The sequence below is a fragment of the Condylura cristata genome, unplaced genomic scaffold, assembly GCF_000260355.1.
Source record: "Condylura cristata isolate star-nosed mole 26May11 unplaced genomic scaffold, ConCri1.0 scaffold00007, whole genome shotgun sequence".
Lineage (NCBI taxonomy): Eukaryota > Metazoa > Chordata > Mammalia > Eulipotyphla > Talpidae > Condylura > Condylura cristata.
Genome location: NW_004567108.1, coordinates 50191129 through 50218973, shown reverse-complemented (window position 1 = coordinate 50218973; position 27845 = coordinate 50191129). Strand labels below are relative to the sequence as shown.

Genomic DNA, 27845 nt, shown 5'->3' with positions numbered 1-27845 from the left:
ACATGGAATCACTGGTAGTTAAGAAGCTTAGCTACATTTTGTAGCCACTTATTTTAGAAAGGTTTCCATCCTTAAAAATCTTTCATTCCCTCTCTACTTTGATAGCACAAATCAAGAAACTATTTCCACTTTTAAAGGTTTATGGGTTTTTAATTACTTTAGCATGTATACATCAGATTATAGAATTTTACAGATAAAACTTAAGTGTGTTTCCTTTGAGCTCATCTTCCTGAGGTAACTAGTGTTAAGAGTTTAATAGTCTTTCTTTTCCTGGACTTCTTAAAGAGTAGTCAATTACAGCTATAGTTTTTATAAACTCAACTCATAATGGAGGGGTTTGCTGTGGGATTTGGAAAAGCTGCCTCATCCCATAATTTTGTAACACACTTTATTATTTGGTTATACCTTGCTTAACTATAGCTGAGGAAACTATTTTATACTAATGTAATACTAAACAGTAAGTTAATACGACAAAATAGAAATGCCTTAGTGAATTCAAAGGGGGAAATAGCTTTGAGGTAAGACTTAAGAGGAGCTAAGTCTGTTCAAGCTCTTGAATAGAGACATATACCTTAGAATGCCATTAAAATATAATACTTGAAATTACTTGTCTGAAGTTGAACTTTGAAAATTTATCAGTTAAAATTTATACCTTTTTACTGGGGGAACGTAACTATAAGTGCAAATTTGTATAAATATATGGATCATTTCGCTGTTTCTCTAAACAGACAAGCTATGAAAAAGTAACCATACCTAACTATTGGTGAAGGTATTGTGTTAAGCAGAGGATTAATTGCCAGCTAAAATAATTTTTCTTCTTTATCTTTATAAATTTTTGTTTTTTTATAATAGTTTATTTTTACATCATCTTGTACATATTTTTTTTATCTCAATTGTAATCTCCATGGGTTTCCCATCACCAAGTCACCCATGTGCCATCACCATAGTCCCGTGCACTTCCCCCCCCCCCCTTTCGATCCCTTTCCCCACTCCACCCCCACAAAATGTCTCTGGTGTATGATTGTTCATTATTCTTATTTTCTCGCCTGGTCCATATACTCCTGCTATGAGTGAAACCATCCAGTATTTTTCTTTCTCTTTCTGGCTTATCTCACTAAGCATGATCTTTTCCAGCTCCATCCAAGTTGCTGCAAAAGACATATGTTTCTTTTTTTTGGCTGCTGAGTAATATTCCAGTGTGTATATGTACCACATCTTTAATCTGGTCCTCTACTTTTGGGCTGCTTCCATGTTTTCCCAATTGTAAATAAAGCAGCAATAAACATGGGGGTGCAGGTATCTTTTTCAATCAGTGTTTTTGTGTCTTTTGGGTAGATACCTAGGAGTGGGATTGCTGGGTCATAGGGAAGCTCCATGTTTAGCAGTTTGAGGAACCTCCAAACAGTTTTCCATAGTGGTTGTGCTAGTTTGCATTCCCACCAGCAGTGCAGGAGAGTTCCTTTTTCTCCATATCCTCGCCAACATTTGTTGTTGCTAGTTGTTTGAAGATGTGCCATTCTCACTGGGGTGAGGTGGTATCTCATTGTGGTTTTAATTTGCATCTCCCTTATTACGAGTGATGTTGAACATTTTTTCATATGCTTGTTGGCCACATTTTTTGATGGGGTTGTTGAGTTTTGTCAGTTCTCCATATATTTTTGTGATCAGTCCTTTATCACTGCTTTTGTGCAAGAAAATTTTTTCCCAACTAGTGGGCTGTCTGTTTTTTGTAATTTCTCTTTTGCTGTACAGAAGCTCCTTAACTTGATGTAGTTCCATCTATTTATCTTTGCATTCACTATTGTGGCATTGGGTGTGTCGCTGAAGTGTATGTTGTGTATTGTTTGGCCCATCTTTGCTTCCAGGTATTTTATGGTTTCCGTTCTTATGTCTAGGTCTTTAATCCACCTCAAGTTGATTTTTGTGACTGGAGTGAGGCAGTGATCTAGTTTCATTTTTTGCATGTGCCAGCTAAATAATTGTAAAGAATTTTTTTTTTTTAAATCTGTAGATAGACTCAGAAATACACTTAGTGTTTACCTTCTTTGGTCCATAGCATTATAATTAACTCACATTAATCTTCATTGGAATATATTACAATGAAATTGAAATTCACAGAATTTCAACTTGTATGTAATCATTTTCCTGTTTGCCCTTTGTTGAACTATAACTTTAATATGATCTTAATTTGGTAGAATATTTGACTATCTTAAATGGAGGTCAAATCTGAATTACTATTTTATGTCCTAACTGCCACTGTAATTTGATGATTCTATCTAATCTGAGGCATCAGATTTGTATGCACTCACCAGTTGAGTTTAGTTTACTAGGTAGATCATTGTAAACTTAAAAGTTACAATGTGAGTTTAGATCTCACATTTCTGTAAGAACTGCACTTTTTGCTTTTTGGGCTCACTGTTGCAGAATAGTTAATATTTTGTTCAGTAGGTTTCACCAACAGGAGAGAAATCAAAAAGGTCAGTCCTTTCTCTGAAGAGAAGGTTTGATTGTGAACAGTGTGAAATAAACCACACTGATATTAAAGCCCCTCCCCTTAACATTTATTTTTAATATCCTTTTTAAATAGCCTTTTATATTCTTTCTCTACTGACTAGTAACACCTGCTCATGAAATAAGTCCACTGACTACAGGTTTCTCTACCAGAAAACTCTTTTTTTTTTTTTTTTAAAGATTTATTTATTTATTCATACAGAACTGGGGTATAGGCCAGATGCTCAGGACGGTGAGAGGCTTCACCAGAGACAGAGCGGGGAGCAGAACAGGCAGATTGACGAAGTACACTGCTGAGGGGAGCAGCGGGCGGGTCAGGAGAGGTCTGGCTCGCCATGTGGTCTCCTCCGGGGCAGGCGGCAGGCGGGAATCGAACTCATGCGGAAGTGGCTTCAGATTCTCAGTGCTGTGCTTTAACCCGCTGCGCCACCAGGGAGGGCCCAGAAAACTCTTTTAAGAAATGGCCACGGGACAAAAGGGACCTAATTTTTTATTTTTTAAAAGATTTTATTTATTTGTGCATACGAAACTGGGGTACGGGCCAGAGGTGCAGGGGCAGTGAAAGAAAGGATTCACTAGAGACAGAACAGGCAGATCGAGGAAGTACACTGCTGAGAGGAGCAGCGGGTTGGTCTGGAGAGGTCTGCTGAGCCATGTGGGTCACCTCCGGGGCAGGGAATGAACTCATGCTAAAGTAGCTTTAGCTTCTTAGAGCTGTCCTTTAACCTGCTGTGCCACCAGGGAGGGCCAAGGACCTAAATTTTTTTATAAAGACTTTCCTTCCTAAGATTCATCACAGTATAGCTTTCCAGATATCAAAATAGCAATTTATATGGTAAAATAGTCATGAAATAAACCAGAAAATGAAAAACTCTTATAAAATCTCAATAGAGAAGCAAGAATGATGAAGCAACTGAAGTACATTAGGTTGTATGTGGGCTGTTACAAACGTTCTTGGTTGTTTTTCTCTAGGATATTACTACGTTAACCGGTGTTCCAGAAGAACACATCAAAACTAGAAAAGTCAGGATCTTTGTTCCTGCTCGAAATAACATGCAGTCTGGAGTAAACAACACAAAGAAATGGAAGATGGAGTTTGATACCAGGGAACGATGGGAAAATCCTTTGATGGGTTGGGCATCAACGTGAGTAGTGCAGTTTGATTTGAGTATTCTTAGCTTTCTTTCTGTGTAAATTTTCCTTTAAAATATACTGCTTTTCAAATTCTTTCATTTACAGTATGCTTTATGATCATACTTTAGATATCATTATAAATGTTACATAATTTATTGGATAAAAATGACTGAGTTGTGAGCACTCTTATACATAGTTCAGGGATGATGCTATTAGTTTAGTGACTGTTTTCACTTAGGAGAAGACTAGGGGAGTTTAGAAATAGAAATTAACTGTTTTGTAAGTTCCTGAGATCTTGACAGTTTATGATTGTGCATTAGAATAAAGTGGTCTTGACAGTTTATGATTGTGCATTAGAATAAAGTGGTCATAAATTCTTGTGACACCAAAAAGATTTAGTAAACTACAGCTCTCTGATAGAGAAAGATTCTAATGTTAAATAGCGGGACTACCTCAAATTGACTAAGACATACTGCTAGTAGAGAAGATAGCTAGAAATGTTTGTGGGATTCTAGAATTGATATGTCCAAGCTTCGGTTGAAGGGGTTATCAGTTTTTATGTCTCAGTTTAGAGAAGTACAGTATTTAGCATCTTTTCCTTTTGATAAACCTTGGGGAATTTGTGAAAAACAGAATTACATTTTATTTAGCAAATGATATATTGGTATTTGGTATCTTTATGTTTCACATAATATATGGATTGCTATTGTAAAAATCATGCTTTTAGAGACTAAAGAAATTTACAAAGAATTCTTATTTTCCTTTTAGACTCAGTTTTGTAATACAGCAATAAGCAAGAAATTACTGTTTGAATATTTGTGGATGAGACATTTCATCCATAAACATTTTATTTTATATATAAGTAAAATTTCAATGAGTTCTTTAACTTTTTACAATGCTTGCCCAAAAGTTCATACATCATTATTATATTTTTAAAATATGAAAAAGTTCTTTTCAAACGTATTTTAAAAAATACTGTTTACCTTGCTTTGTCAGAATATTGTTGTTTTTTTTTTTAAGTCTTTTTCCAATAATTAACAACCACAAACATGGGGGAAAAACCATGACTTAATAGTTGATATTTTAGTAGAAAAGGGAGTCTGTTTGCCATATCCACTGACATCAGGGTTACTTCCCCCCACCCCCCCATTTATCATTGCAGTAGCACAAGAGAGCATGTAATACTGCTTAGTAGATAGTTTTACAAAGGATGTTCCATGGTATAGAACAGTCTGTCACCAATGCTGACATTTCTGTCAGTTGTATTGCTTTAGTGGTATTCATTAGTGTCTAGTAAGTAATTTAAACGATATCATTGCAATATTGAGCATATACACTGTTTGCAGGTCAGAAATTCTGAGAATTTTTACAATGTAAACATATCTGTGTGACTAATGCCCAGACAGAAATAAAGAAGACCCCATTTCATGTCCAATTCCTCCAAATGCAACCATTATACTGTGTTCCAATAGCATAGATTAGTTTTGCCTAATTTTGTGCTTAAAAAGAATCATCCCTTATTTGCTCTTCTGGCTTTTTTGCTCAACGTTATGTTGGCAAGACTCATTCACTGCATTATGGCAGTCGGCATTTAGGTAACTATGTGTAATACTGAAATGAACATTTCTTATACATCATATTTTAGTGATTTAGGATTTCTTTTTAATTTACTAATTAGCATTAGTTATGAGTTAATCAAATCAGTTAAGTCTCAATCATCTTATTAGTTCTCTGTTCTTTTACTTAATGACTTTGGCAATGGGAAACGAGTTTTGTTCAAGTAGACAGATCACCATGAACTTTTAGAGGAATTAATTTGTGCTTGGTTAGGTCTGTTTCAATTTTACCCCTAGTCCATGCTCTAGAACACAGTGTTAAATGGAAGGCCATGCTTTTTAAGATTTTGATGGGAAGCACTAGGGATTTAACAAGACCTTCTGACTATGGAACTCCAGACTCAGTCTTGCTTTAGCACATAACAGCTGCAATCTGTATTCAGTTCCTTCAGTCTTTCTAACTATTGTTTTAGAACCTTACCCATTTTTAGTTTAGTATTTACTTCTCTTTCACTATTTCCCCCTAAATTTTTAGCCAATCTTGAAATTCTAAGCTATGTTTAGACACATTGAGCTGATTAGATTTTGCTTGAGTTCTTGATGCTTCCAATTATCTGGACTAGACAGACAGTACCTTTTAGGAGGAATAAGGTATAAACTTGGTATAACTCAGTGTGGTTACCTTCTTTCAAAAGTTAGATCCTCTCCAGTTTCTTTCATAATTGGTAAGCAGGTAAATCTGCCACTACCCAAATTGGAATGTCAGTCATTAGGGGAAAATTCAGCAAATTATATCTGCTTGGAGGAGGTAGAATATGAAAGACTTCATGGAAAAGATAGGTATTTATGTGAATCTCCAAGTGGATGAACCAGAATGCTAGCCATTCTTCTACATTCTCACAAGTTCCATCTGATTTGACCAATTTGCCACTTCTAAGGGAAGCAATTATAAAAACTAGAAAGTGGTTTCTAATCAAATTGTATAAGTCTTTACATGCCAGGGTAGGAAACTGAAAGTAATTTGGTAGACAATGGAAACTAAAGTTTTTTAATTGAGCTGTGAAGTTGGGAACTGAATTTTCAGGAAGATTAATCTGACAAATGGTGAATTGGAGTCAAAAAAAGGAGAGGGAAGTATCAGTTAAGGTATAAACGTGTGTATATATATGTATATATATGCACATATACATACAAGGTATAGGACAACACACTAGAAAAAGAATTTGCAAAATACAGGTGATACACTTGAAGAGGGTAGAAACTGGCAGGAAGAATGGTGACATATTGTAACAAGTTGTTGCTTTTTAACCCATCTATGTATTGCTTCATAAATAAAGGAGAATAATAACATGACACTACAACCTTTGCAGAGATAGAGCTCTGAACTCCTGGTTACTGAATTTTTCCCACATTTTTTTTTTTCTGTATTTCTTCTCAGCTAAGCTGTATATGTCAGCACTAGTCAAATTACTGGATATTTATTTTGACACTTTTGTTCTCAGCATAGTTTATTTAGCTGTCAACTGCTTTGAGAGGAAGAGTCAATATAAAATTAGCATTTGTTTCTATTACTAAGATAGCTTGCCATGTTGAAGCTCTTTTGCTTGTAAGTGGAGTTTATGGGGAGACTCCATGTCATTTTAGGTATCCCAGGATAATAACCACAGTGTATGGCCAAAACTTTAGCAGGCAATAGTTTGTGGGTTTTCACTTCAGTTGAAAGCTACTTCCCATGCATTCTCTTTGTGTAAAATCTTTTATCTTTCCAATTTAAGTGTTCATATACTTCTTAATGTTGTCACTAATAATGGAAGTTTGATTTAGAAGAGTAGGTTTTGTTGCCATCTATTTTGTTTTTTTTAGTGATAGTACTGACAGTTGCACTTACAAGTTTACCAGGTCATTTTGAGAATCCTCTTGTTTTTTTTATTCAACTCTTAAAGACATTCACCAATTTTTAGCTTTAAATTTTTAATAAATTTGATCACTTTCTAAATGTTTTACTTTAAATGATGGTGTTTTGTTTCATTTTTTTGTTTTTCCTCATCCAAACCTTAATGTTAAATCCTGGAAAAAATGTCTTTTTACAGGGCTGATCCTTTGTCTAACATGGTTCTAACCTTCAGTACTAAAGATGATGCAGTTGCCTTTGCAGAAAAAAACGGTATGTTTGAACTGATTCTGGTTTTGCTCTGTGATGAAATTAAGAAGGTAAAAATCCTATCTTCATCAAAACCATTCTGGGATACAGAATTTGAAAGAAATATTCAGTGGTATTTAGTGGTTTTGAATTTTTCTAGAGCATCTGAACCACCACCTTCCTCCAAAAAGAATCTATAAAATGGAATACCTATGTAATCTGAAGTAGGACAAGGTATTAAGTACTTATCTAATGCCTACCTTGTTTATGAATCTCTTAAAATCACTAAGATTTATTTTTAAATTTTTAAATGAACCTATTCCAATTTTGACACTAAGATTTATGTCTTTTATTGTGTCTAATTCCCTCAAAAATTTCCTTGAAGCCTAAATACCTATATTTATCACTTCTGTAGATATAGTAGGCCTATTAGATTATCTAATCTAAATTACCGAATCTTGCTATAAAAAGAAATGCAGAATGTCTTTCCTCTCTTATTTTCAATGATACTCATGCAGTATGTAGGTAAAGGAAATTTTGTAGTCAGATCAGCCTAGATTCTAATCATTATACCGCTTTGAAGCTATAGGTTTTAGATTAGTTTCATAAAGGGCATATGTTTCCTCAATGTTGATAGGGTACTTATTTCACAAGGTAAGTGTACCTAATATATAATTTGGTAATTGTTCTGATCCTTATGCCCCCCTCTATTTGATATTTCTGTTTTAGATTTAAATATACTATTGTGCATGTACCTAATATGTTCTAGTCTGTTAAATTTTAATCTAATTTAGTTATTACTATAAATGTAAAATACTATTAGTGGTATCTACAATTTGTCATATAAAGGTGAAAGTAATGGTTATTATTACCTAACATAATTGCTTTTGTAACCCAAATTGATATTACATAGGTTAAAGCCAAACTGCCTTGGTTTGAATCTTTGTTAGGTCTTTTACTATATTGTATTTTGATTTTCTTACCTGGAAGGATAAGAAAAGTTACTATAATATAGTAAATAGTATATATATTTATCCTATTTTTTATTAAGAATAGGCTTTTTAAAATCTGGAAAAAATTTCCTTTTTTAAATTGTGGGTGCTTTTCCGTATTAACATCAGATTTCAGATTTCTTAATTACATATTGTTCTCAAAGTAGCCATACTCTAAAATATTTCTTTGATTTAAAATGAACGTTGTTCTCTTTTTTAGTGAAATTTTGATAAGCTATATTATGTTTTACATATTTGCAGCCTACCATATTTCATGTCTGACACCTTGAAAATTATTCATTTGAGGTCTGTATCATGAGTTTAATAACAGGAAATCTAATTAAACTGTTAAATCTCTGGGCTCTGTTTCTCTAAGTGGTCACAAGAACTGTGTGATCACAGTTGCTCTGTGAATTTCAGGTGTCATCTAGCCACTGCTGCTTTGGAAATCAGGTACCTTTATCAAATTATTTCAAGTATAACTTGAAAAAGTTTAGTAGGTAATGTCTTACAAAACTGTAGGTTAACAGCAGATCAGGAATTTTAAACAAGGCGACAAAAAAAAATGATCACTACTATATCCCTAGCACATAACACAAGTACACATAAATGGACATTGAATATATATGAATTTAAAGCCACTCTCAGCTGAGAGAGCTCTTAATGATTATTCCTTTAAACAGATAGTTCTCTCCAAATCTAAATAAATAACATTGAAATGCTACAAATTCATTGGGTGGGAGATCTTTTCCAAATTACTCAATACCCCTTCCATTCTGATTTGTTCCTCTTAGGTAGATTGATAGGCATAGGACAGAGGATTTATTTGTATGCTTCCCACCATTAACATTTTGTTGTAATTTAATACTATTGAAGATTTGGTTTTACCGATGTCTTGGTAAATTAAGCTATTAAGCAAAATGGTTCAGAAGCGTCAGTGTATAAAAACTATTGGATTAAGAGGTTGGTGACTCAGATTCGTATCCCCTAATTATATGCTTTACAGGAGAGCTTGAGCAAGTCATGTTTCATTCATTATCCTGTACTTTGTTAAACATGTTTCTTCATCTCAAAATCTGGGTACTCAAATATGTTAAGCCAGTGGACCAGCTTATGTTTCTTTGTCTACCCAGTCCGTTACTAGTTTTATGTTCTATAAAGAAAAATGGCTTTGTTGATGTAGAATGTATTTTAATAGTAAAATCTGGTTATTCATTTGTAAGCATTGTGTTTACCTTCCAGTAGTGTCTAAAAACAGGTGGTAAACTATTACAAAAAAAAAAAAAAAAAAAAAGATTAGTCTACTCAGGGACTCTTCTGAAAATGAACAATTTATCTTTCTTCTCTTTCAAGTTTCTTGTCTCCCTTAATTTTAAATAGTATAAAGGAGGGCTTTCAAATGACATGATAGGAGGAACCTGAACTCATTTCCTCCCACAGGCACATTAATTCTACAATTGCAAGGAAAATTTTCCTCTGAAAATTGGATTAAAAAGATGCAGGGCATTACTGAGAGGAAAGAAGAAAATTTCTACTTCAAGCATAGCAGAGTTCACAGTTAGGAGGAATCTTGAAGTTATAGAACTTTTTATGGGGTATGCTTGCTCTGTGCAGCATCAAACCATTTGGAGTACGTAGAACATCTGGCATTATAGGCCAGTGTGGGCAATGTCCAGGAACACCAAACCAATGTGGTGAATGGAGGACATATTCATAAAGGCCCATGTACATACTTATATGCCCGTCAGGGTTGGGCCAACAGCCTTCCAACTGCAACTTAGCCAAGCCACATGTACACTACTGTAACTTCATAAGGCAGGTAGGCACAGTCCATATGCTCCCTGAGTACCTAGTTCTGGTGGCCAGTGGGTGTTGCACTCTTCAACCCTAAGGAATATCTCATATATAGAGCCAGTACTTAACACAGAAGTTGGCAAAATAAAGAGAATTATATTGCAAATGAAAGCAACAAAATTGCTGGGAAAAACAGTCCTTAAATGAAGATAAACAAATTTCCTGATGAAGAGTTGTAGCAGTGCTTACCAAGCACAGGAGAAAAAAAAGATGAACACTGCAGAACTGCAATTCAGAGATAGAAAATTTAAGAGAGGACCAGAAATTAGAATACAGTAAGAGCTGAAAATTACACTCAAAGCAGTTCAGCGGCACAGTAAATGAAGTAGAAGAGCTAGAGGACAAAGTAGTTAGCTGTACTTTTTTGTCCTCTAGCTCACTAAAGACAAAACAGCAGAATGATAAAAAAGGCAAAGATACTGAAAGAATCCATGGAAAAAACAGAACAACACGTTTTAGGGGATCAGACAGGAGAAAGGACCAAACATTTATTTGAAAAAAATAATGCCTGAAAACTTTAACTGGAGGTAGAAATAGACATTCAGATCTAGAAAGATTCAAGTAAAATGAATACAAAGAGCCATAGTAAGAGTCATTGTAATTAAAACATTAAGACTTTAAAAGTAGAAAAAGAACAAGTTGCAACATATTAGTGAAACCTCATAAGGCTGTCAGATTTTTTTCAAAGGAAAATTTGCAACCCAGAGGAGAATGCCAAAAGGAAAAACTTCCAAACAGGAATTCTCTAGGTGGAAAAAAAGGTGTTGCAGAATTGGAGTTTTTCAGATAAGCAAGCCAAAGGAGTTCATAACCAGTAAATTGATCTTCTAAATAATGTTTAAAGCACTTGTGGAGTGCTTTTTAAAGCACTTTCTTTTCAAAACTGTAAAGAAATAGTACTACAAGTTAAGTTTATACACACACCACATTATTATAAAGAACACTGAATCATGTATAAAGACAAAGGTGGTAAATTTACCTGAGCTATAATAATTACTCAGGAGATGCATAATATAAGTAGGAAGAAAACTGCAATTTTAGAATTGGTTCAAATTTAGATAGCTATCAACTCAAAACATTAGATGTTATCTGAATCTCACAATTACCATGAAACAAAAGTTTACAGTATACAAAGGAAACTGTAAAATAGATCTAAATGTACCATTAAGAGTTTTCATCAAATCTCAAGGGAAAGTGATAAAGCAACTAATATGACAATAAATATATTTCTATGACTACCATTGTAAATGTAAATGAACTAATTCTCCAAAAGACAGTTATTGAATAAGTTAAAAACAGAACAGGTCTCATCTACACACTCCTTCTGTAAGAACATACAAATTGAAGGGATGAAGAAAGGTAGTTTATGCAGATAGAAGTGAAAAATAACTGGCAGAGCTATACTCCTATCAAATACTTTAAAACAAAGCTAGATCAGGACAAGGATTGATATTACTAGTTAGAAGAGTATCAATTCATTATAACATTACTATATGAGCACCATTAACAGATTGACGAAAAGTCAAAATCAGCACAATGGTGGGAGACATTAGTACCCCATATGTATCAATGCACAGATCATTCAGACCAAAATCAACAAGGAAACGTTGACCTTAAATGACACTTTAGATGAACATAATAGTAGATACATATAGAACATCCTTTTGAAAAGCAAGAGAATACATGTTCTTCTAAAGTATATGTGGCACACTTTTAGAGATAGATCATACATTGGGACCACAAAACAAATTCCAATAAATTTAACAAGACTGATATCATACCAAGCATCTTATCTGATCATGTAGTGTGAAACTTAATCCCTACAAAAAGAAACCTGGAAAGATGATAGGTATGTAGAGGTCAAAGAACATGTTTACAAACAATAAGGAGAAATTAAAAGTACCTGGAGATAAATAAAAAGACAAGATACCATATTTCTATGGGTTTCAGCAATTGGTTCCAAGAGGGAAGTTCATAGCTATACAGGCCTACCTCAAGAAACATCTCAAATATACAACTTAACTTTACATGTTGAAGAACTAGGAAAAAGAAAATTTTAAATCCAAGTTAGTAAATGGAAGAAATAAAAATCTGGGTGGAAATAAATGAAATCCAAACTAAAAAGACAATAGAAAAGATCAGTGAAACTAAGAGCTTGAATAGCCCAAACAATCCTAAGATCATAGTTGTATATACTATGGTGGGAATATAAATTGATATAGGCACTATGAAAAGGCCCATCAGTGGATGAATGGATAGATGATATTTTGTATACATACAAATGCAGAAGTGGATTATTACTTAACCATTGCAATATTAGACTGTTTAAAATAAAGTGGAGAAAAATTACTATATGATTCATGTAGAACATAAAAAAAAACCAAAAAATTCAAAACAAAAACTCAAATACAGTGAAGAAAAGGGTGATTAAGATAGGGTAGGGGCTTGAAATCAGTAAAATCAGTAGTGATGGATAGTCAAAGTAGACTTGATAGTATGCACTTGTCAATACAGAAGACAGATTATAATGGCATATAACTAAAACTTGTTATAAACATGTTATCTTAATTTTATGAAAGTCTTGACCATCATATCCTTAACATAAATAGATTGTACTATAGAGAATCAATATAGAGAGGAAGATTTTCAGATTCACTTGCTTTCTAGGAAATATAATGTGTCTTATTTTTCATTCAGGTAATGAGTATCATTCTCATAAAAACTAACATTCATAGACAATCATAAACTAGTTTCTATACTAAGTATTTTTCATTCCTTCTCATTGAATCCTCATCACAACTTAAACAGGGACAGTTATTATAACTGGTAGAATTATAGTTGTAAATAATACATGCTATATGCACACACAGAATTATAGAATTAAGTTGCAGTACAAACCATATGATTCCCAAAGTCTAAAAATATTTTGTTTTACCATTTACAGAAAATATATATTGACACCAGTCTGAACTATTATGTATACTGCCTTAATAATGAGACCCTTCTCTGGATTTCTTTAGATTTTTATAAATTCAAGTATCTTAAAAGGGCCTGTACTTAATAGATGGCCTCCACAACTGATATTTCAGAGCTCTTCACAATACATATTAACACCACTAAAGCACTAACTTAGCTTTACATCACAATGTCCCAACTCTCCTTTATGTCCTTAACCCCCAAATTTGCTTACTTTCCTCCATCTTCAACCTACAGTTTTGTTGTTTCCTTTCTCATCCTATTCCTACCTATGAAAGTCCTACCAAGTCTTCAAAGTATGCTTAAATTTCTTATTTCTGATGCCTTTTCTTATTCTTTCTTGCTCTGCACTCCACCTCCTCCTGCTTCTAGTTTCCTTGTAGCATCCACAGCAGTTTGTTTCTGTTCTTATGGTAGGGTTTTGTATTTTCCTTTTTTGTATTGCATTCCATTTTTGAACACCCTGTCATGCTGTATCAGTAGTTAAATAAGATAGTTCTCAGATTCAAACTAGTATTTTATCCTGCTTACTGGATTATAAGAATTTGATAGGGAAAACACTAAATCTTAGTCATCTTCATCTTTTAATGTGTCCAGTAAATATTAGTGAATTTAAATTGCATTTTTAGAGATGTTATATTCTCCAATCTTGTTTTAAACTTTTCCTGAAATCCCTTTATATTAATTTGGTTATTTGCTCTATCTTTTAGAAGAACTGTTAAATTGCCTCTAAATAGAAATCTGAAGGAGCTATATAGAATGTTTAGCAATATTTTATAAATACAACTATTAAAGATTTTTTCTGTCAAATTAATATGAAGCTTACCCTGAGCTCATATTAAATTAGCATCCTGATCTTAAGTGAATTTAAGATGGTCATTTTATGACATTAGAGTTATTTCCAAACTGTTATTTGTTCCGAACTTTTTTTTTTTTTTAAAGGATACTAAAGCCTAGAGAAGTTAAACAAGTCCAGATCAGTTACATAGCTCCAGACAGGGCTCAAGATTTCTGGATTCCGTGTGTGTGTGTGTGTGTGTGTGTGTGAGAGAGAGAGAGAGAGAGAGAGAGAGAGAGAGAGATGTGACTATGCAGCACTTAAACTGTGTCTAGTTCAAATTGAGATGTGCTGTCAGTATAAAATATACACCAGAATTCAAAAACTGTCAAAAAAAAAAAAAGGAAAATGAGTAAAGTTAAATTTGTTCTTTTTATGTAACTACTATTAGGTGTAGTAGTTATGCATGTCTGTAGTATCCGTAAGAAATAGGAAAATCTTACAACTTTGAAATTGTATTTAATATATAGCTCTTCTGAAGTGGAGATTAGGATCATATATAATGAAACAAAATAGCTAAAAGAGACCTATATTACACCACAAAATTTCCGGTTAATCACATATTTTCATTTTCTTAAATAAGGTATGCTCACATCTCTCATTTTACATGGGTGCCCTCATCTCTGAGAATTCTTTCTTCTTGGTAGTGATAATTCCTACAGCTCCCTCCTGCTTCTGTTACATTTGGTTTACCTAGTTCCCTACTCACAGCCTCTCTCTCCCTGTAGAAAACTCATTGTTTGAAACTAGGGAGTGGGGAAAAAGTAAAGACTGAATGCCCTCCCTTGGCTTTTTTTCCACCCTGGTCCCCAATTTCCACTTCCCCAACTCCTCCCAATACACAAAGTAAAGAAAATATAACCACCACCAAGTAAAGGAAGCATAAATCGCCCTACATCTTTTGGTTTTAAGATTAGGGCATCCTGAAGATCTTCCTTTGAGCCTTTATTTCAGAGTACCGCTTCAAAGGTACTTTTTCTCTCCTTACAAAGAAAGGTTATCTGGGGTTTCTTCTGAAATGCAGATGAATTTTACTTTTAGTTTTTTGTATACTAAAAGAGCCACCTTTCCCCATGTGGCTTTTGTCTTTCCTTGTGTTTCATGATGCGGTCAAAGGGTGGGGAGGAAAAGGAAGCTGCATCATGGAGCGAGGAGGTGGAAGACAGCTGTGGAAAATTTGGGTTGTAGAAGGTTAGATCTACTACCACTTACATGCTAATGAAAAACAGAAATGACTTTCCCCCTGTTTGATCTGATTTGAAACTTTGTGACTTTCTTTCTGGTATGTATAGTACCCCCTGTGTTTTTCTCATTGTTGTTAGCTGTAAAAACTCTTTGAAATTCTCAAAATAGAGGAGGTTTATTCAAGAATAGGAAGACAAGGTAAGCTGTGAGACTGCATTCTGTTCATAGTGAGTCTGTCAAGAAGGAAAATCCTCTGTAGTAACAGGAGGTAAAAAGCAAGGAAAGGAAGAAGAGAGACCCTACCCTGGACCCAGGAAAATAAAGAGCGATGTAGCCCAAAACTTATTGTATAAATCAGCAAGACCTAGACTTTCATCTCACTTAAATCTACTAGTGAGGTTCTCAACCTCCCACCATACATCTGTTAAAAAGGTTTATTTTACTCATTGGATATAAAAAATAACCAGTTCAAAGTCAAAGCAGCACAATTTTATGTAGAAAATAACACTGGAATGTGGAATAAAGGAAAATAATGGATACAGAATTGTGTTTTGGTGTAGGAGTCAATTAAATTACTACCAATAGGACATAGAACAGAATTTGCATATCAGTTATATACTGCTTAAAAGGAAGTAGTTGGGTAGAAAATAGCTGAAAGACAAATTGAGCTAAATTCTAATAACCTGTAAGGAGAAGAGCATAGTATAGATGCATTTTTTTTTTTAAAGATTTATTTTTTCATATAGAACTAGGGTACAGGCCAGAGGCTCAGGGGCGGTGAGAGGCGTCACCAGAGATGGAGTGGGGAGCAGAACAGGCAGATCTACGAAGTACACTGCTGAGGGGAGCAGCGGGTAGGTCAGAAAAGTTCTGCCACGCCATGTGGTCACCTCTGAGGCAGGCGGGAATCGAACTCATGTGGAAGTGGCTTTAGCTTGCTGAGCCACCAGGGAGGGCCTAGATGCATTTTTTTTTTTTAAACTGACGTAAAATTTCTACTTCCCCCCTTGAAAATTTTATTTCAGTTTATCATGATCACAAAATAAGATTGTGCTAATTATTTACAATGGCATTTAAAAAGGAGTGTTATAAAAGCAGTTAATAACATCTATACCTCCCATGTTAAAAATGAAAAGAGAAAAGCAGCTCAAAATGGAGTCACTTCTGTCAAACCCATGTCACCTAACAAGACTTAATTCAACTGTATAGGGATTTAATCTTAACCTGTCATAGTTTAACAGTAGCATTTAATCTGCTTTATCAGATCACCCTGCCTTCTACTAAGGGGTGTAGCCTTGCCTGAAGCCACCTTTTCTATTGCTAAATAGCCTGCTGACTATAAAAGCCTTCCTCTTTGTACAACTCCCAGGAGCTCCACTCTACTAGCAGTGGCATACATCTATTTCATGACTGTTGAATAAAATATGATTATATTTTCAAGTTTCCTAATCAGTTTTGCTTTCTAACTTGAGCAACTCCCAGAAATGGCCCATGCCACCACCTTAAAAACCATCTCCAAACATCCTAAACACAAAAGGTATTGGGGGTAAGTCAGCCAATCATGAGGTTATGAGGCATAACAGTAAAGAAGTGTTAAGATTGTGATGCAGATTTAATTCCAGATATTCTCCATTGATAGGAGTTTCCTGAAACTCCTTTGATAGGAGTTTCCTTTTTCCTAGTATAGAAGATGGAAATGTCCCTTATAAATGTACATGTACCTCACAAAAGAGCAACTTCTACTTTGTTTTCAGAGATTTTCCCCATCTGCTATTTCGTAAAAATAACCAAAGATAATTCTATGCCATACATAAGCATTTTTATGTTTGCCTTACTGAAAATTTTCATATAGAATGTCAAGACTTCTCAAAGCCTCCTTGAGGCTACTAAACCTTGCTGGTAAGTTGCTACCAGATATTCCCTGTGGCACCTATTAATTTGGTCAAATTTCTCCTTTCTTGAGGTCTTCCAAGTACACTTACAACCTTAGAAAATGTTTGTCTCATGCCAGGCCACTTTCCCTGGAACAGTTTTGTTTGCATTGACTTCATAAAGTCAAATTTAGTTCCTTAAAAACTACTCTTCAGTTCTTTGTCATATCTGATTAAGTGAGTCAGTCCAAATAAGGCCTTGGTTGCATAACCAGTGTTTCCAATTATGTTCTAATAAAAAGAAGGACATAATGTTTTTTAATATGTTCAAATAACTGTATTATTGTGAAAATAAATTCAACAAGAGTGCCCAATTCTGTAGGGTTCATGTAGGGAGAATAAGATCATTTACAAATAATACAAATTTTAATTTACAAAGTAGATCTACTAAATTGTAATGAATTATAAATATCATAAGAAGAAAGAGAAAGGGCTTCTTTAAGTGTCTAGAAACTAGAATACTAAAACAATATGAAACAATACTCTAATGCCAAACTAACAAAAACTACAATAATCCATCTTCAGCTCATTCAGTCCTATAAACCTGTACCCAAAAATATCAAATGTAGCACTGTGCAGAGCTCTGAAGTGGCCCATCTCTGTTGAACAAAGCACTCTGGGCTGACTACATTTGCTTTCAAAGCAACATCAGAGTAAAACATCTGCATCTTAAAGATAGAAGACTTAATGTGGCTTTAGTTAACCTTATTGATAATGTCAAAAGTGAGTGTATATTAAGAATCTTCATTCCCAAAATGTTACAGAAAGACTGTCTATAGTCATTTTAATCCTATTTTCAAAGAAGATGGTAAAAAAGCTAGTTAAAAAGAAATGGAAGAACATAATCTTTAGAGGAAAAAATCTTGATATGACATAATCCTTAGATATAATTTACCTTGAATATGCCAAACACATAGTAAGAAAATATCAGAGATAAGATCTAAGATAGTTCCTAAGCATCTATATACTATAAAATTATAAGTGAATTCCCAATCAACATACACTGTACTGTTATCTGATACCAAGGAAAGCAGCACCAGAATTCTGATAAAGCAGGGGCAGTGAAGGTTTTGAGAAATATCAGTAGTTAGCTTACAATTTATAACTTTTTACCAATACAGCTTTAACCTGAGGATGGTTAAGCATCTGGCATGACTTGACAGCTCTTCCCTGCAGCTCATCAATAGTAACATATCAAATAAGCCTTATTTTTTCTAACACCTCTGTTTTTAGAAAGTTGAAAGAATATACCTTCATGATTTTTCCAGGGGCACTCTGGGGAATCTTGAAGATTGTAAACACATTTCATTCCCTTGCATAAAGATACACCCTTTGCCTCTGTTGCTCCTAATAGGATTTTTAAAAACTCATGTCTATAATTTTAAATTTTCATCAAATTTATTTCCATTTCATAGAGAAAACAGATCATTGAAAACTTGCCACATTTTAGATTATCAAAGCTCTAAAATACACATAATTTTCTACAATCATGTACATACTTTATCATCCAATTTCTCCAAGTGACAAAGATGAATAAGTGTTTTGTTTTCATTAAGAAAACAAAATACTGGCCCTCCCTGGTGGCGCAGCAGGTTAAAGCACAACACTAAGAAGCTAAAGCCACTTCCACATGAGTTCAATTCCCGCCTGCCCCGGAGGTGACCACATGGTGTGGCAGACCTCTCCTGACCCGCCCCCTGCTCCCCTCAGCAGTGTACTTCGTAGATCTGCCTGTTCTGCTTGCCACTCTGTCTCTGGTGAAGCCTCTCACCGCCCCTGAGCCTCTGACCTGTACCCCAGTTCTGTATGCACAAACAAATCTTTAAAAAAAAAAAAAAAACCTCTTTTAATATGTAAAAATAAGAAAAGTATAAAGTATATACATTTGCTTTTTGGCTCCCTATCCTGACTTAGAAATGATGTAGGTACTTAGTGAATAGCCAGTAGTATCTAAGATATCCAAATTACCTAAATATTCTGGAAATTAATTTTCCAGATAAATTACTACAAATTAACTACTGAAATAAAATTCTCAAATAAGGAATCATTTTTGATAAATGTATATTTTTCATGATTATAAACATTAAACAGAAGCAATAATTAGCTTATTTGATCAGTAAACTTGCGTAAGTTTAGAAGGAACATTCAAATTGAATAAGAATTTGTACTTGTGTTTTATGTTTAATACCAACAGATAAATTAGTTTTACTAAATGAAAATTATTAAATTTGTTTGCCGAAGATTTACCTATGTTGTGTGAACTTGACTTCAAGTGTTTCTTCAATCCCATGAGAATATTTTTAAAATCTAACACATTAAAAGCATTGGAAGCTCATTTTCCTTGTTTGTAAGGATTTTAGGAATATTCCACTTAAACAAGAGCTTATTTTTCTATATAAGCCAATCAGAACAAAGCTCCTAAAATAGATTTTTATCATCTAATTTATTAATACCATCTGGAGGTAGAAAAATTTTACCCACTCATACAGTAAAAGGTAAAGGCCTTTCTGAATTAGCAGACATGTAGACAGACACAGTTTATAACCTCAAATTCTAAAATTTCAACTAAATTAATAGTAAGCATAGAATTATGAAATTGCCCAGTCCCTATCAAAGAATTGTTCTCAGTGAGTACAAATTCATTCGTTTGAGATCAAGATATACCAAAAAGACTAATAAATCAGATTTTCTAACTTTTCTCATCCAGTAAAAATAGCCATTAGTCTATTTATAGGAATCTCATCTAAAGATCAAACCTTAAAATTAATTCCTGAAATTATTAGAAAAACAGTTAGCTTTTCTCTTGTGTATACCTCTTGGAACCAGGAAAAGATGTATTCTGGACTTAAAATGAACCACTCCTGGTAAAGAAGTTTGCCTGGCTTTGGTTGGTGAATCTAATCACTTTGGTTGGTGTCTCAATGGGACTGATTAAAGGGTATTTTCTGGAAAAGGTAATAGTTATGATTTAATATGGATATTGACAAACATGCATTGAAAAATTTATTCTATTCATTAAATAGGGGAGCCAGGCAGATGTTATAATAAGTTCAAAGAATAGACATGCAAATTTATATAGAGTGAAGGAAGTTGACAAGAATTGCAAATGGACACAAGCTTCTTCCCCAGGACTGGGAGAGTCACTAGACAGGGCAGATTTTATTTGTCTTACGAGTTACTGCCAATTCTCATTTTTCATGGTAGGTGTGGTCTATAAAGTCAACATACACTAAATTAGCAAATACTTTGATATTGCTTCTCTGGTAAACAGTTCCCTGTGAGCCGCTAGTCACAACTTTCATCAACTCACTAATCAATACATAGCCTTCTTTGACCTGAGTTTCTGTTTAAAAACACCTTATCTAATGTGTATTGTTTACTCATGAGCATTGAACTACTCCAGCCAGCATCACAATAACTTAGACTTGAAGAGAGCTTACTTAGCACACATATTGGCGCATCACATCCTTCTTGGCACCGAGAAACACTAGAAAGCACTAAAGCACCATACTTGGGAACCATTTTAAATAGCGAAATGACCAACAGGAAACAAAAATACTTTTAAAATTATTGTAAATCAGAGCACTAAAAGGACACTAGTGTACAATATGAAAGCAGAAAGAAAAAGAACATTTTATATTTTGCTTGATGACTCAGGTGGGAACATATGTGTTAGTGACTCAAATTTCACTATTCTGTGCATGTCATGAATGACTGGGAGAATTGTCAGTATTGATCTTCGGACTACAAATTAATTTTCGTGAGGAGGCTGATTCTCAAATCCGCAAATAAATGAGGATTATTTGTACATAACAACTTACAAAAAGTCACAAAACTCAGACAGTGAACAGGACAAAGATCTGGTGTGCTGTAGACTCCGCATACTTTCCTATTGACACATGGGGTTTTGTTGTTGTTTTGCTAACTCTTCCCAAGTCCAGTCCCAAGTGTTTACTGTCTTGTAGCTAGCAAAATGTTCAGTTGGACTGATATGATGAGGTGGGAGGAGAGATGGAGAGAGAAGATAAAGAAAAATTACATGTAATATGGAATAAATAGGGTTCACTATGCACAGGTCACACCCTAAGCCAATTATATCAAAATTTCTGAAAGTGATTCTTGGACAGTTTTTTCATATTCTAAATTTCTAATGAACTGACTTTCAAATGTACTTTCAAGACACAAAAGTGGAGTAATTGATCAATATCCTGAATAATGTTCTTACTTACTGCCTTGGAAATAATATTTATTTGAAAAGAAAATTTAAGGGGGCAATTGACTATCATCAAATACAGGTTTTTGATTTTTTTTTCTTTTGAGATGTACAAAATGTTACTAATCTAATATCTTAGGTCCTGACATTTGTCTCTTTATTTCCTGAGTTTGGTCACTGTATATAATTTCCATTGAAAGAATTGCTTTGTCAGTATTATCCAAATGTTTGGTATTACTCCATGCTATTTTCTAAAGATGATCTAATATTACTAGCTTCTTTTTGTCGCCCCCACCTCCACCCCACCCAAAAAAAAAGGATACTTGGAAATTAACAAAGTAGAAGGATTTTTTACAGTGAAGTCCATGAAAAACTATTTTTCTTTATCCTTCCCTTTAAATTGTACTTGAAGTTCATGCATTACTTTCACTCAGGTACAATATGGGTTCATAGCATGGTAAGGAATTTCAAAACCTTGTTTAGGCCTCCCAAAGCATTTGCTATTCTGATCCCATGCTGTTATTAGCAGTGACTGCCAATTATATCAGTTGGTGCCAAATTATGTGGTGGTTCTTGGTTTGTACACAAATAGACAGTAGGAAAAATCATTAGTACTGTTCACTTCCGAGCTAATGTCATGATTTGAGATTAGGTTGTTAGGAGAAAGAATGTCTATAATGGGACTTGAACCAAAGGTTACTAGAGGTAAAATACTTCTGGAGCAATGAAAACACTGATGAATATTCCTCTATTTTCACATGGCTGAATCATAAATAGAATAGTTCTGTAAGTAAAGATGAATTTTCCTTTTTTGTTTCATACATGGAATTTGTAAGTTAATTGTGGTTGGGTTGATTCAGTGTCTTATTTTTTGTGTGTGTAATTCGAAATTTGAAATTGTTATACCAAACATTCCTACCATAGGAAGAATATCCTAACCACAGTCTAAAGGTTAACTAAGTGGATTTATTCATAAAGAAATTGAACATTGGATATTGCAGATCACATTTTTCACTTTACTAGAGCATTTGCCAGAGGTACTTCTTTGACACTAGGGCTTAAAGTTCAAAATATCTTTGTGAAAGCATTCCAATCCGTGAAACACCAAAGGGAGCCAGCCTCTCATCATTGAGGTGCTGGTGGTTGGATTTGTGGCTAATCCATGCCATATGGCTGCTCTTCTCAGTGGGCAGTGACGGCAGCCCCAGGAGCTTTCCTCCATCCCTAGGGCAGCTGCCTTGGACTCTGTTGCTTTGATCTGCTGCTGCTGCACAGCTGGGAAGAGTAAGGGCTGGTTTTCAGTGTCCTAGTAGAACAATGTAAGGGACCACTGTCATAGACTACACCTTGATTTTATATATGCATTCTCCAGACAGTACAAGTATTCCATGACTTCATTCAAAAGCTTGTTTAAATTATTCATTTTAAAGAGAATTTGTTTTGGGGGGGGGAAAGAAATTCATAAAAGAAGTCTAAGAATTTCACAAGTAAGACTCCATTCTTAAATTTCTCCATTCTAATTCTCCTAAGTTCTTTTTAAGATCAAATTTCAAATGGGAAATAGAAAAGATGAGTTCAGTTCATGTGACTTGCCCGTTATTAAGCACAAGTGTTTAATATCCTTTCAAGTTGTTATTCTTACACTTATTTGCCTTTTTAGCTAAAGGTCACCACTTGCTCCAATACTCTGTATATTGCCACATTACAAAAATAATTTGGGACAGATTGTGGTATGAAATATAGTGGGACTAGTAAATTTTTTCATCCAGGCACTGAAAGGAAACCCATTGGAGGGGGATATTTGGAAATGGAATAAAGATTCTTAACACAGTCCTAAAAAAGAGCAGGTTTTCCTTATAACGTTGGTTCTACATAGTTAAAAGGTTTTCTGAATGATGGATAGAAAATCCAAAAGGAGATTTATGTAGGCTCCAACAGAAGTTTCAGTCCCTGATGTGAATTGTATTAGACATCCTCCTACCCTTCTTACTCTTACTTAATACAAGAAACACAGTTGCTTGTGTAGTTTTGAGAACAAAGTTGTTTTCTACAGAAAAATGTCAGGGAAAGAAACTCTTCCCCCCACAGCCCACAGTCTGTGTTGCTGGTAGCCTACACAAAGTGGATGCCTTTGGCAGAGGCCTGCTTCTTCCATGTGTGTTTTTGTTTTCACAGAGTGCTTTGCTCATCCACATTCCAATCCCTATAATGATACTTCTATTTATTGTTGTTATCACCATCAATAGCAACTATAATCTGGCTCACAATTCCCAAGAGCCAGCTCTCTTCTTAGTTACTAGGAGAAAACCCAAACCAGTTGTTCTTTTATGTGTTCAAAACCCTAATCTTCTCACATTGCAGTGACCCTGACAGCATTTTAAAGTCTATGAATATTCTCCCTGGTAGTTGAAAGACCAGGTAACTAAATGAAAGAATGATTATCGGGCATGTTTTTTCTTTAATATCAGTTCCTAAATAATTCCAGGTGCTTTCTCATTTCTTCTGCTCTTAACCTTGTTATTTGGCAGGAGACTGTGTGCTGGAGGGCAGAAGGAGGAGACATAGGTTCTCTCCTCATTTGGTTGGAAAAGATCATGGAGGTCCTAGATGACTTACCAACAAATACAGCCAGACATAGAACCTACACTAGAAACTATTTCCTTTGTCCACAACTGAGGAATACATGGGAGACATACTTATTTTGCAGAGATTCAGAAAAGTCTTTTAAGTAAAAAAGTTATTAAATCTCACAAATGGAAAGGAAATGGGTGAAATGGATTAAATTGCAATTAAAAAGTACTTTAAGGAAATGCAATGTTATTTATGCAGTAATTGTGTGTATAGCTTTAAAGTCAACATGGGTTAAAATTCTGATTTTCCCATTGACTAGCCATGGGGCTTTAGATTGCTTGCATTTCTTCTCTATCTTTGCTTTTCCTCATAACTAATATAAAATTGGAGTATATTATGCCTACCTTGTAAGCCTTGTAACTACAAAGCAATTTTAAAACCAGATAAGAATTCACGTAAAGGATTTAGCAAGGGATATATAGCTTAGAATATAGAGCATAGTCAGCCAGGCATGCTCTGGCATCCAAACCTTTTGTACTCGCTGTTCTCTGGGAATCAGAGTTTTCCACACATCTACGTGGCTCACTCCGACCCTCCTTCAGGTCTTTACTCACAATATGACTTTAGGGAGAGTGGGCTTCCCTGTCAACCCTGGTAAAAATGTTTGCTTACTACTCCTAGCATATAATATGTATTTTTGATCTCAGGAATTATGTAACATCTGATATACTATTCATTTACTTGTTATTTTCCCCTACTAACTTAAAGTTTGAGAATTTTTGTTGTATTCACTGCTTTACCTATCCTCTCTAAACAGTCCCTAATAGTGTAAGTAATCAATAATGTTTATTAAACGAGTAGTAAATGTTCCATAAATACATATTATTATATATGCTTTGCTGAATCAAGTATTAAAATTATTATCTTTATTTACTGATTAATACAGGAAGTGCTTAAGGAATTTATACTGTTATGTAATCGTGCTCAGTTAGCTTACCAAAATCCCTATCTGAAGGGCATATTTAATCTATTAATAACTAGACCTAGAACTCAAGCTACAAACTCAAATTAAAAATTAATGGGTTCCAATGTGGTGGAAATTTTACTTACATGCATACTTCATTTTATATAGAAGACATGTTCCTAATTATGAATCAAATATGAAAGAGAAATACAGCTTAACATTTATGAAGGGTTTACTACAAATAACAAGAGATCATAATAGTTCAGAGAGAAGCTCCAGAATCAGGTTGTGTGTTTTCAAGTCCCTGTTCTTCCCTTACCTTAGTGGCCTAGTGCTAGTTATCTGAACACTATGGACTTTAGTTTCATTACTACAAAGAGAATACTAATTCAAATACAGGTTTCTCACAGAACTTGAAAAATAATTACTAGCTTCTTTTAATAAGAGTATTATATGAATTAGCTTGTTTAATCCTCATGACAGCCTATGAAGTTGGTACTGTTATTATGCTGTTTAGTAAATTTTTAAAATGTCAGTAACCACTCATTAATGTGCTTATATGTTGTAACTTCAGTTCCTCTTAAAATAAGATACAGCTCTGGTTTGTTTTAATGAGTAGAAAATTACTGAAAACATTTTCTCTACTCTGAAAGAAAGTACGGTTATGTTAAACAAGTGAACCAAGATTCTGATGCTTCATTTGCATTTTAAGCCATTTGCTTCATTTGCTTTCTGCCTTCCTGATTTCTATGCAGCAAATGGTTTCTTTGGAGATGGAGTTTTACCAACGGGATTATTGCTTTCCCTGTTGGGATACTGAAGTAGCAGTGGTATACTTGATTTCTTGAATTACATAGCCTTAGTTTTTATGGCAAAATTCTAACTATAGTGCTGTTGAAGCATCAACTTTATTGCCTGCAATACTGTATTCAGCAAGAGGTATTAAAACTCATGACAATGTACAAAAGCAAGAAGTTAACATTATTCAGTTTTAGACTTTTGTTTTAATGACTCCATGATTCAGCCACTGATCAAATGATTTGACATGAGTTATCTGAAGAAAACCCTGAAAGTGGAGATCTAGTTTTTCATCCCTGTCATTTATTTTATGAAGAAAAGGTTACAGAGATTGCTTGGGTTAGGGAACATAAGGATAACATAATTATATTTTTAAGGAAGAGAATGTTTGGTAATTTTCCATACCTTAGTAGGAAGAACTGAAAAAGTAGAAGACAAACAAATCTAGTTTTCAAACTTCTAACATTGGGAAGGACTCTGGAAAGAAGGTATAAACTCAGACTAGACAGTCTAGACCAGTGGTTCCCAAGTGTCTATGCATGAAAATCTTTTGGGATTAATAGTTACAATGAAGATTTCTGGGGTTCTCACTAGAGAGTCTGGTTTAATGTACTTAAGAATTTACATTAGTATTGATTACTTTTATAGGATGCTAACACAGTCTTTGATACCATGTTGATTGATTTCATAAGCTTAATCAGAACCCTGTTTAGAAAGCTGAGCCAACTACTCACTCCTGATCTTCTCCAACTTTGATTTCTATAGATACACGTATTTTTCTGTATCACTTTTAGTGAGCTCAAAAACACCAGCATTTGGAAATTAATACTTTGGATTATATTGTTGAGTGTTCCTCATTGCAGCTTTTCCCCCCCCTAATAATAGTTTATTTTTACATCATTTTGTGCCTTTTTCTGTCTCAGTTGTAATCCTCGTGTGCCATCACCATAGTCTGGTGCACGCTTGTTTTTGATCCCATTCCACCCCTGTAAAATGTCTCTGGTATATATTGCTCATTATTCTCGCCCCCCCCCACCCCCGTCCTTTATACCTTGCTCCTCATTGCTGTTTTTTAAAGAAATGACATTTAATCAGAGAGAAATGGAAATTTTTATGTAGGTTTCAGTAATTGAGCAAGGGGAAGTCAAATCATGGTTTACATATTTAAGATGTGGTAAATCATCGTCAGGCAGTGTTTTTTAATCTCTTGTCATATAGTATTGTAAGGGAACAAATTACTAAGTCAGTATTTATATTTCAGATGTGCTGACATGTACTCTAGTGATAAGTGAACACTGAATTTACGCAAAGTATCCTCTACTTCCTGTATTATTCAGGTATCCTCTTTAACTTTGTTCCTTTGTTTTTGTTTTTGTTTTCTAGGATGGAGCTATGACGTTGAAGAGAGAAAGGTGCCAAAACCCAAGTCCAAGTCATACGGTGCAAACTTTTCTTGGAACAAAAGAACAAGAGTATCCACAAAATAGGTTGGCACTATGTTTCTGCACTTGACTGTGAATAAAGTCAGCTGTGCAGTATTTCTAGTCCATGTATAATGCATCTTTTAATCTAATAAATTTGACCTTTAAACTGCAGTTGCATTTTGTGGTGTCTATTTTGAATGTTTTCTGATGCTTGAAATAATTTGCATCATTGAAGGTTTATGCTTGCTGAAGTGATTCTCAATAGTGTTTATGAACTACTAGCTATCATGATCAAAATTGATCAAAATTGATCAAAATTTCTAAGACAGTATTTAGAAATTCCTTTGTTTTAGCCTAAATAGAAAAATTATTTTGCAGTTTGATAAATCTAAATCCAAATCTTTTATCATTTTTTTTAAATTAGAACTTTATATTCTTTGAGTTTCTTTGAGCCTGAATGAATTGTGTTCATTCATACTAAAACTGCCCATAAAGCATTATTTCATGATTTTGAGACATTCAGTTGAAGAGTTTATATTCTTATGAATCAAGAAGCTCAGAAAATAAATATTCTGAAGGGGATTTAGGATTCACACTTTTTTTTTTAAGCAAATATAACTACATCCATGCTTTTGGTATGTGTTGTTTGAATAATACACTGTTACCAAGCGCATTTTTCTTAGGCTCCTCAATAAAAACTATATATACTGAGCTTCTTAATTCTATCAGGGGACCTCCCTGGTGGCCCAAAAGTTTAA

The 27845-nt window shown here is 34.3% G+C and overlaps 1 protein-coding gene across 1 annotated transcript in view; it reads left to right on the top strand.

The window, feature by feature from the left end:
• The window catches only part of NDUFS4 (NADH dehydrogenase (ubiquinone) Fe-S protein 4, 18kDa (NADH-coenzyme Q reductase)), an 81187-nt gene extending 53929 nt beyond the window's left edge, over nucleotides 1–27258 (top strand). The window contains exons 3-5 of the mRNA XM_004678327.2: nucleotides 3484–3656; nucleotides 7292–7365; nucleotides 27047–27258. Of these exons, the coding sequence (XP_004678384.1) occupies nucleotides 3484–3656; nucleotides 7292–7365; nucleotides 27047–27150 (351 nt within the window). The 3' untranslated portion in view covers nucleotides 27151–27258. The remainder of the gene's footprint in view (nucleotides 1–3483; nucleotides 3657–7291; nucleotides 7366–27046) is intronic.
• Nucleotides 27259–27845: the final 587 nt, after the last annotated feature.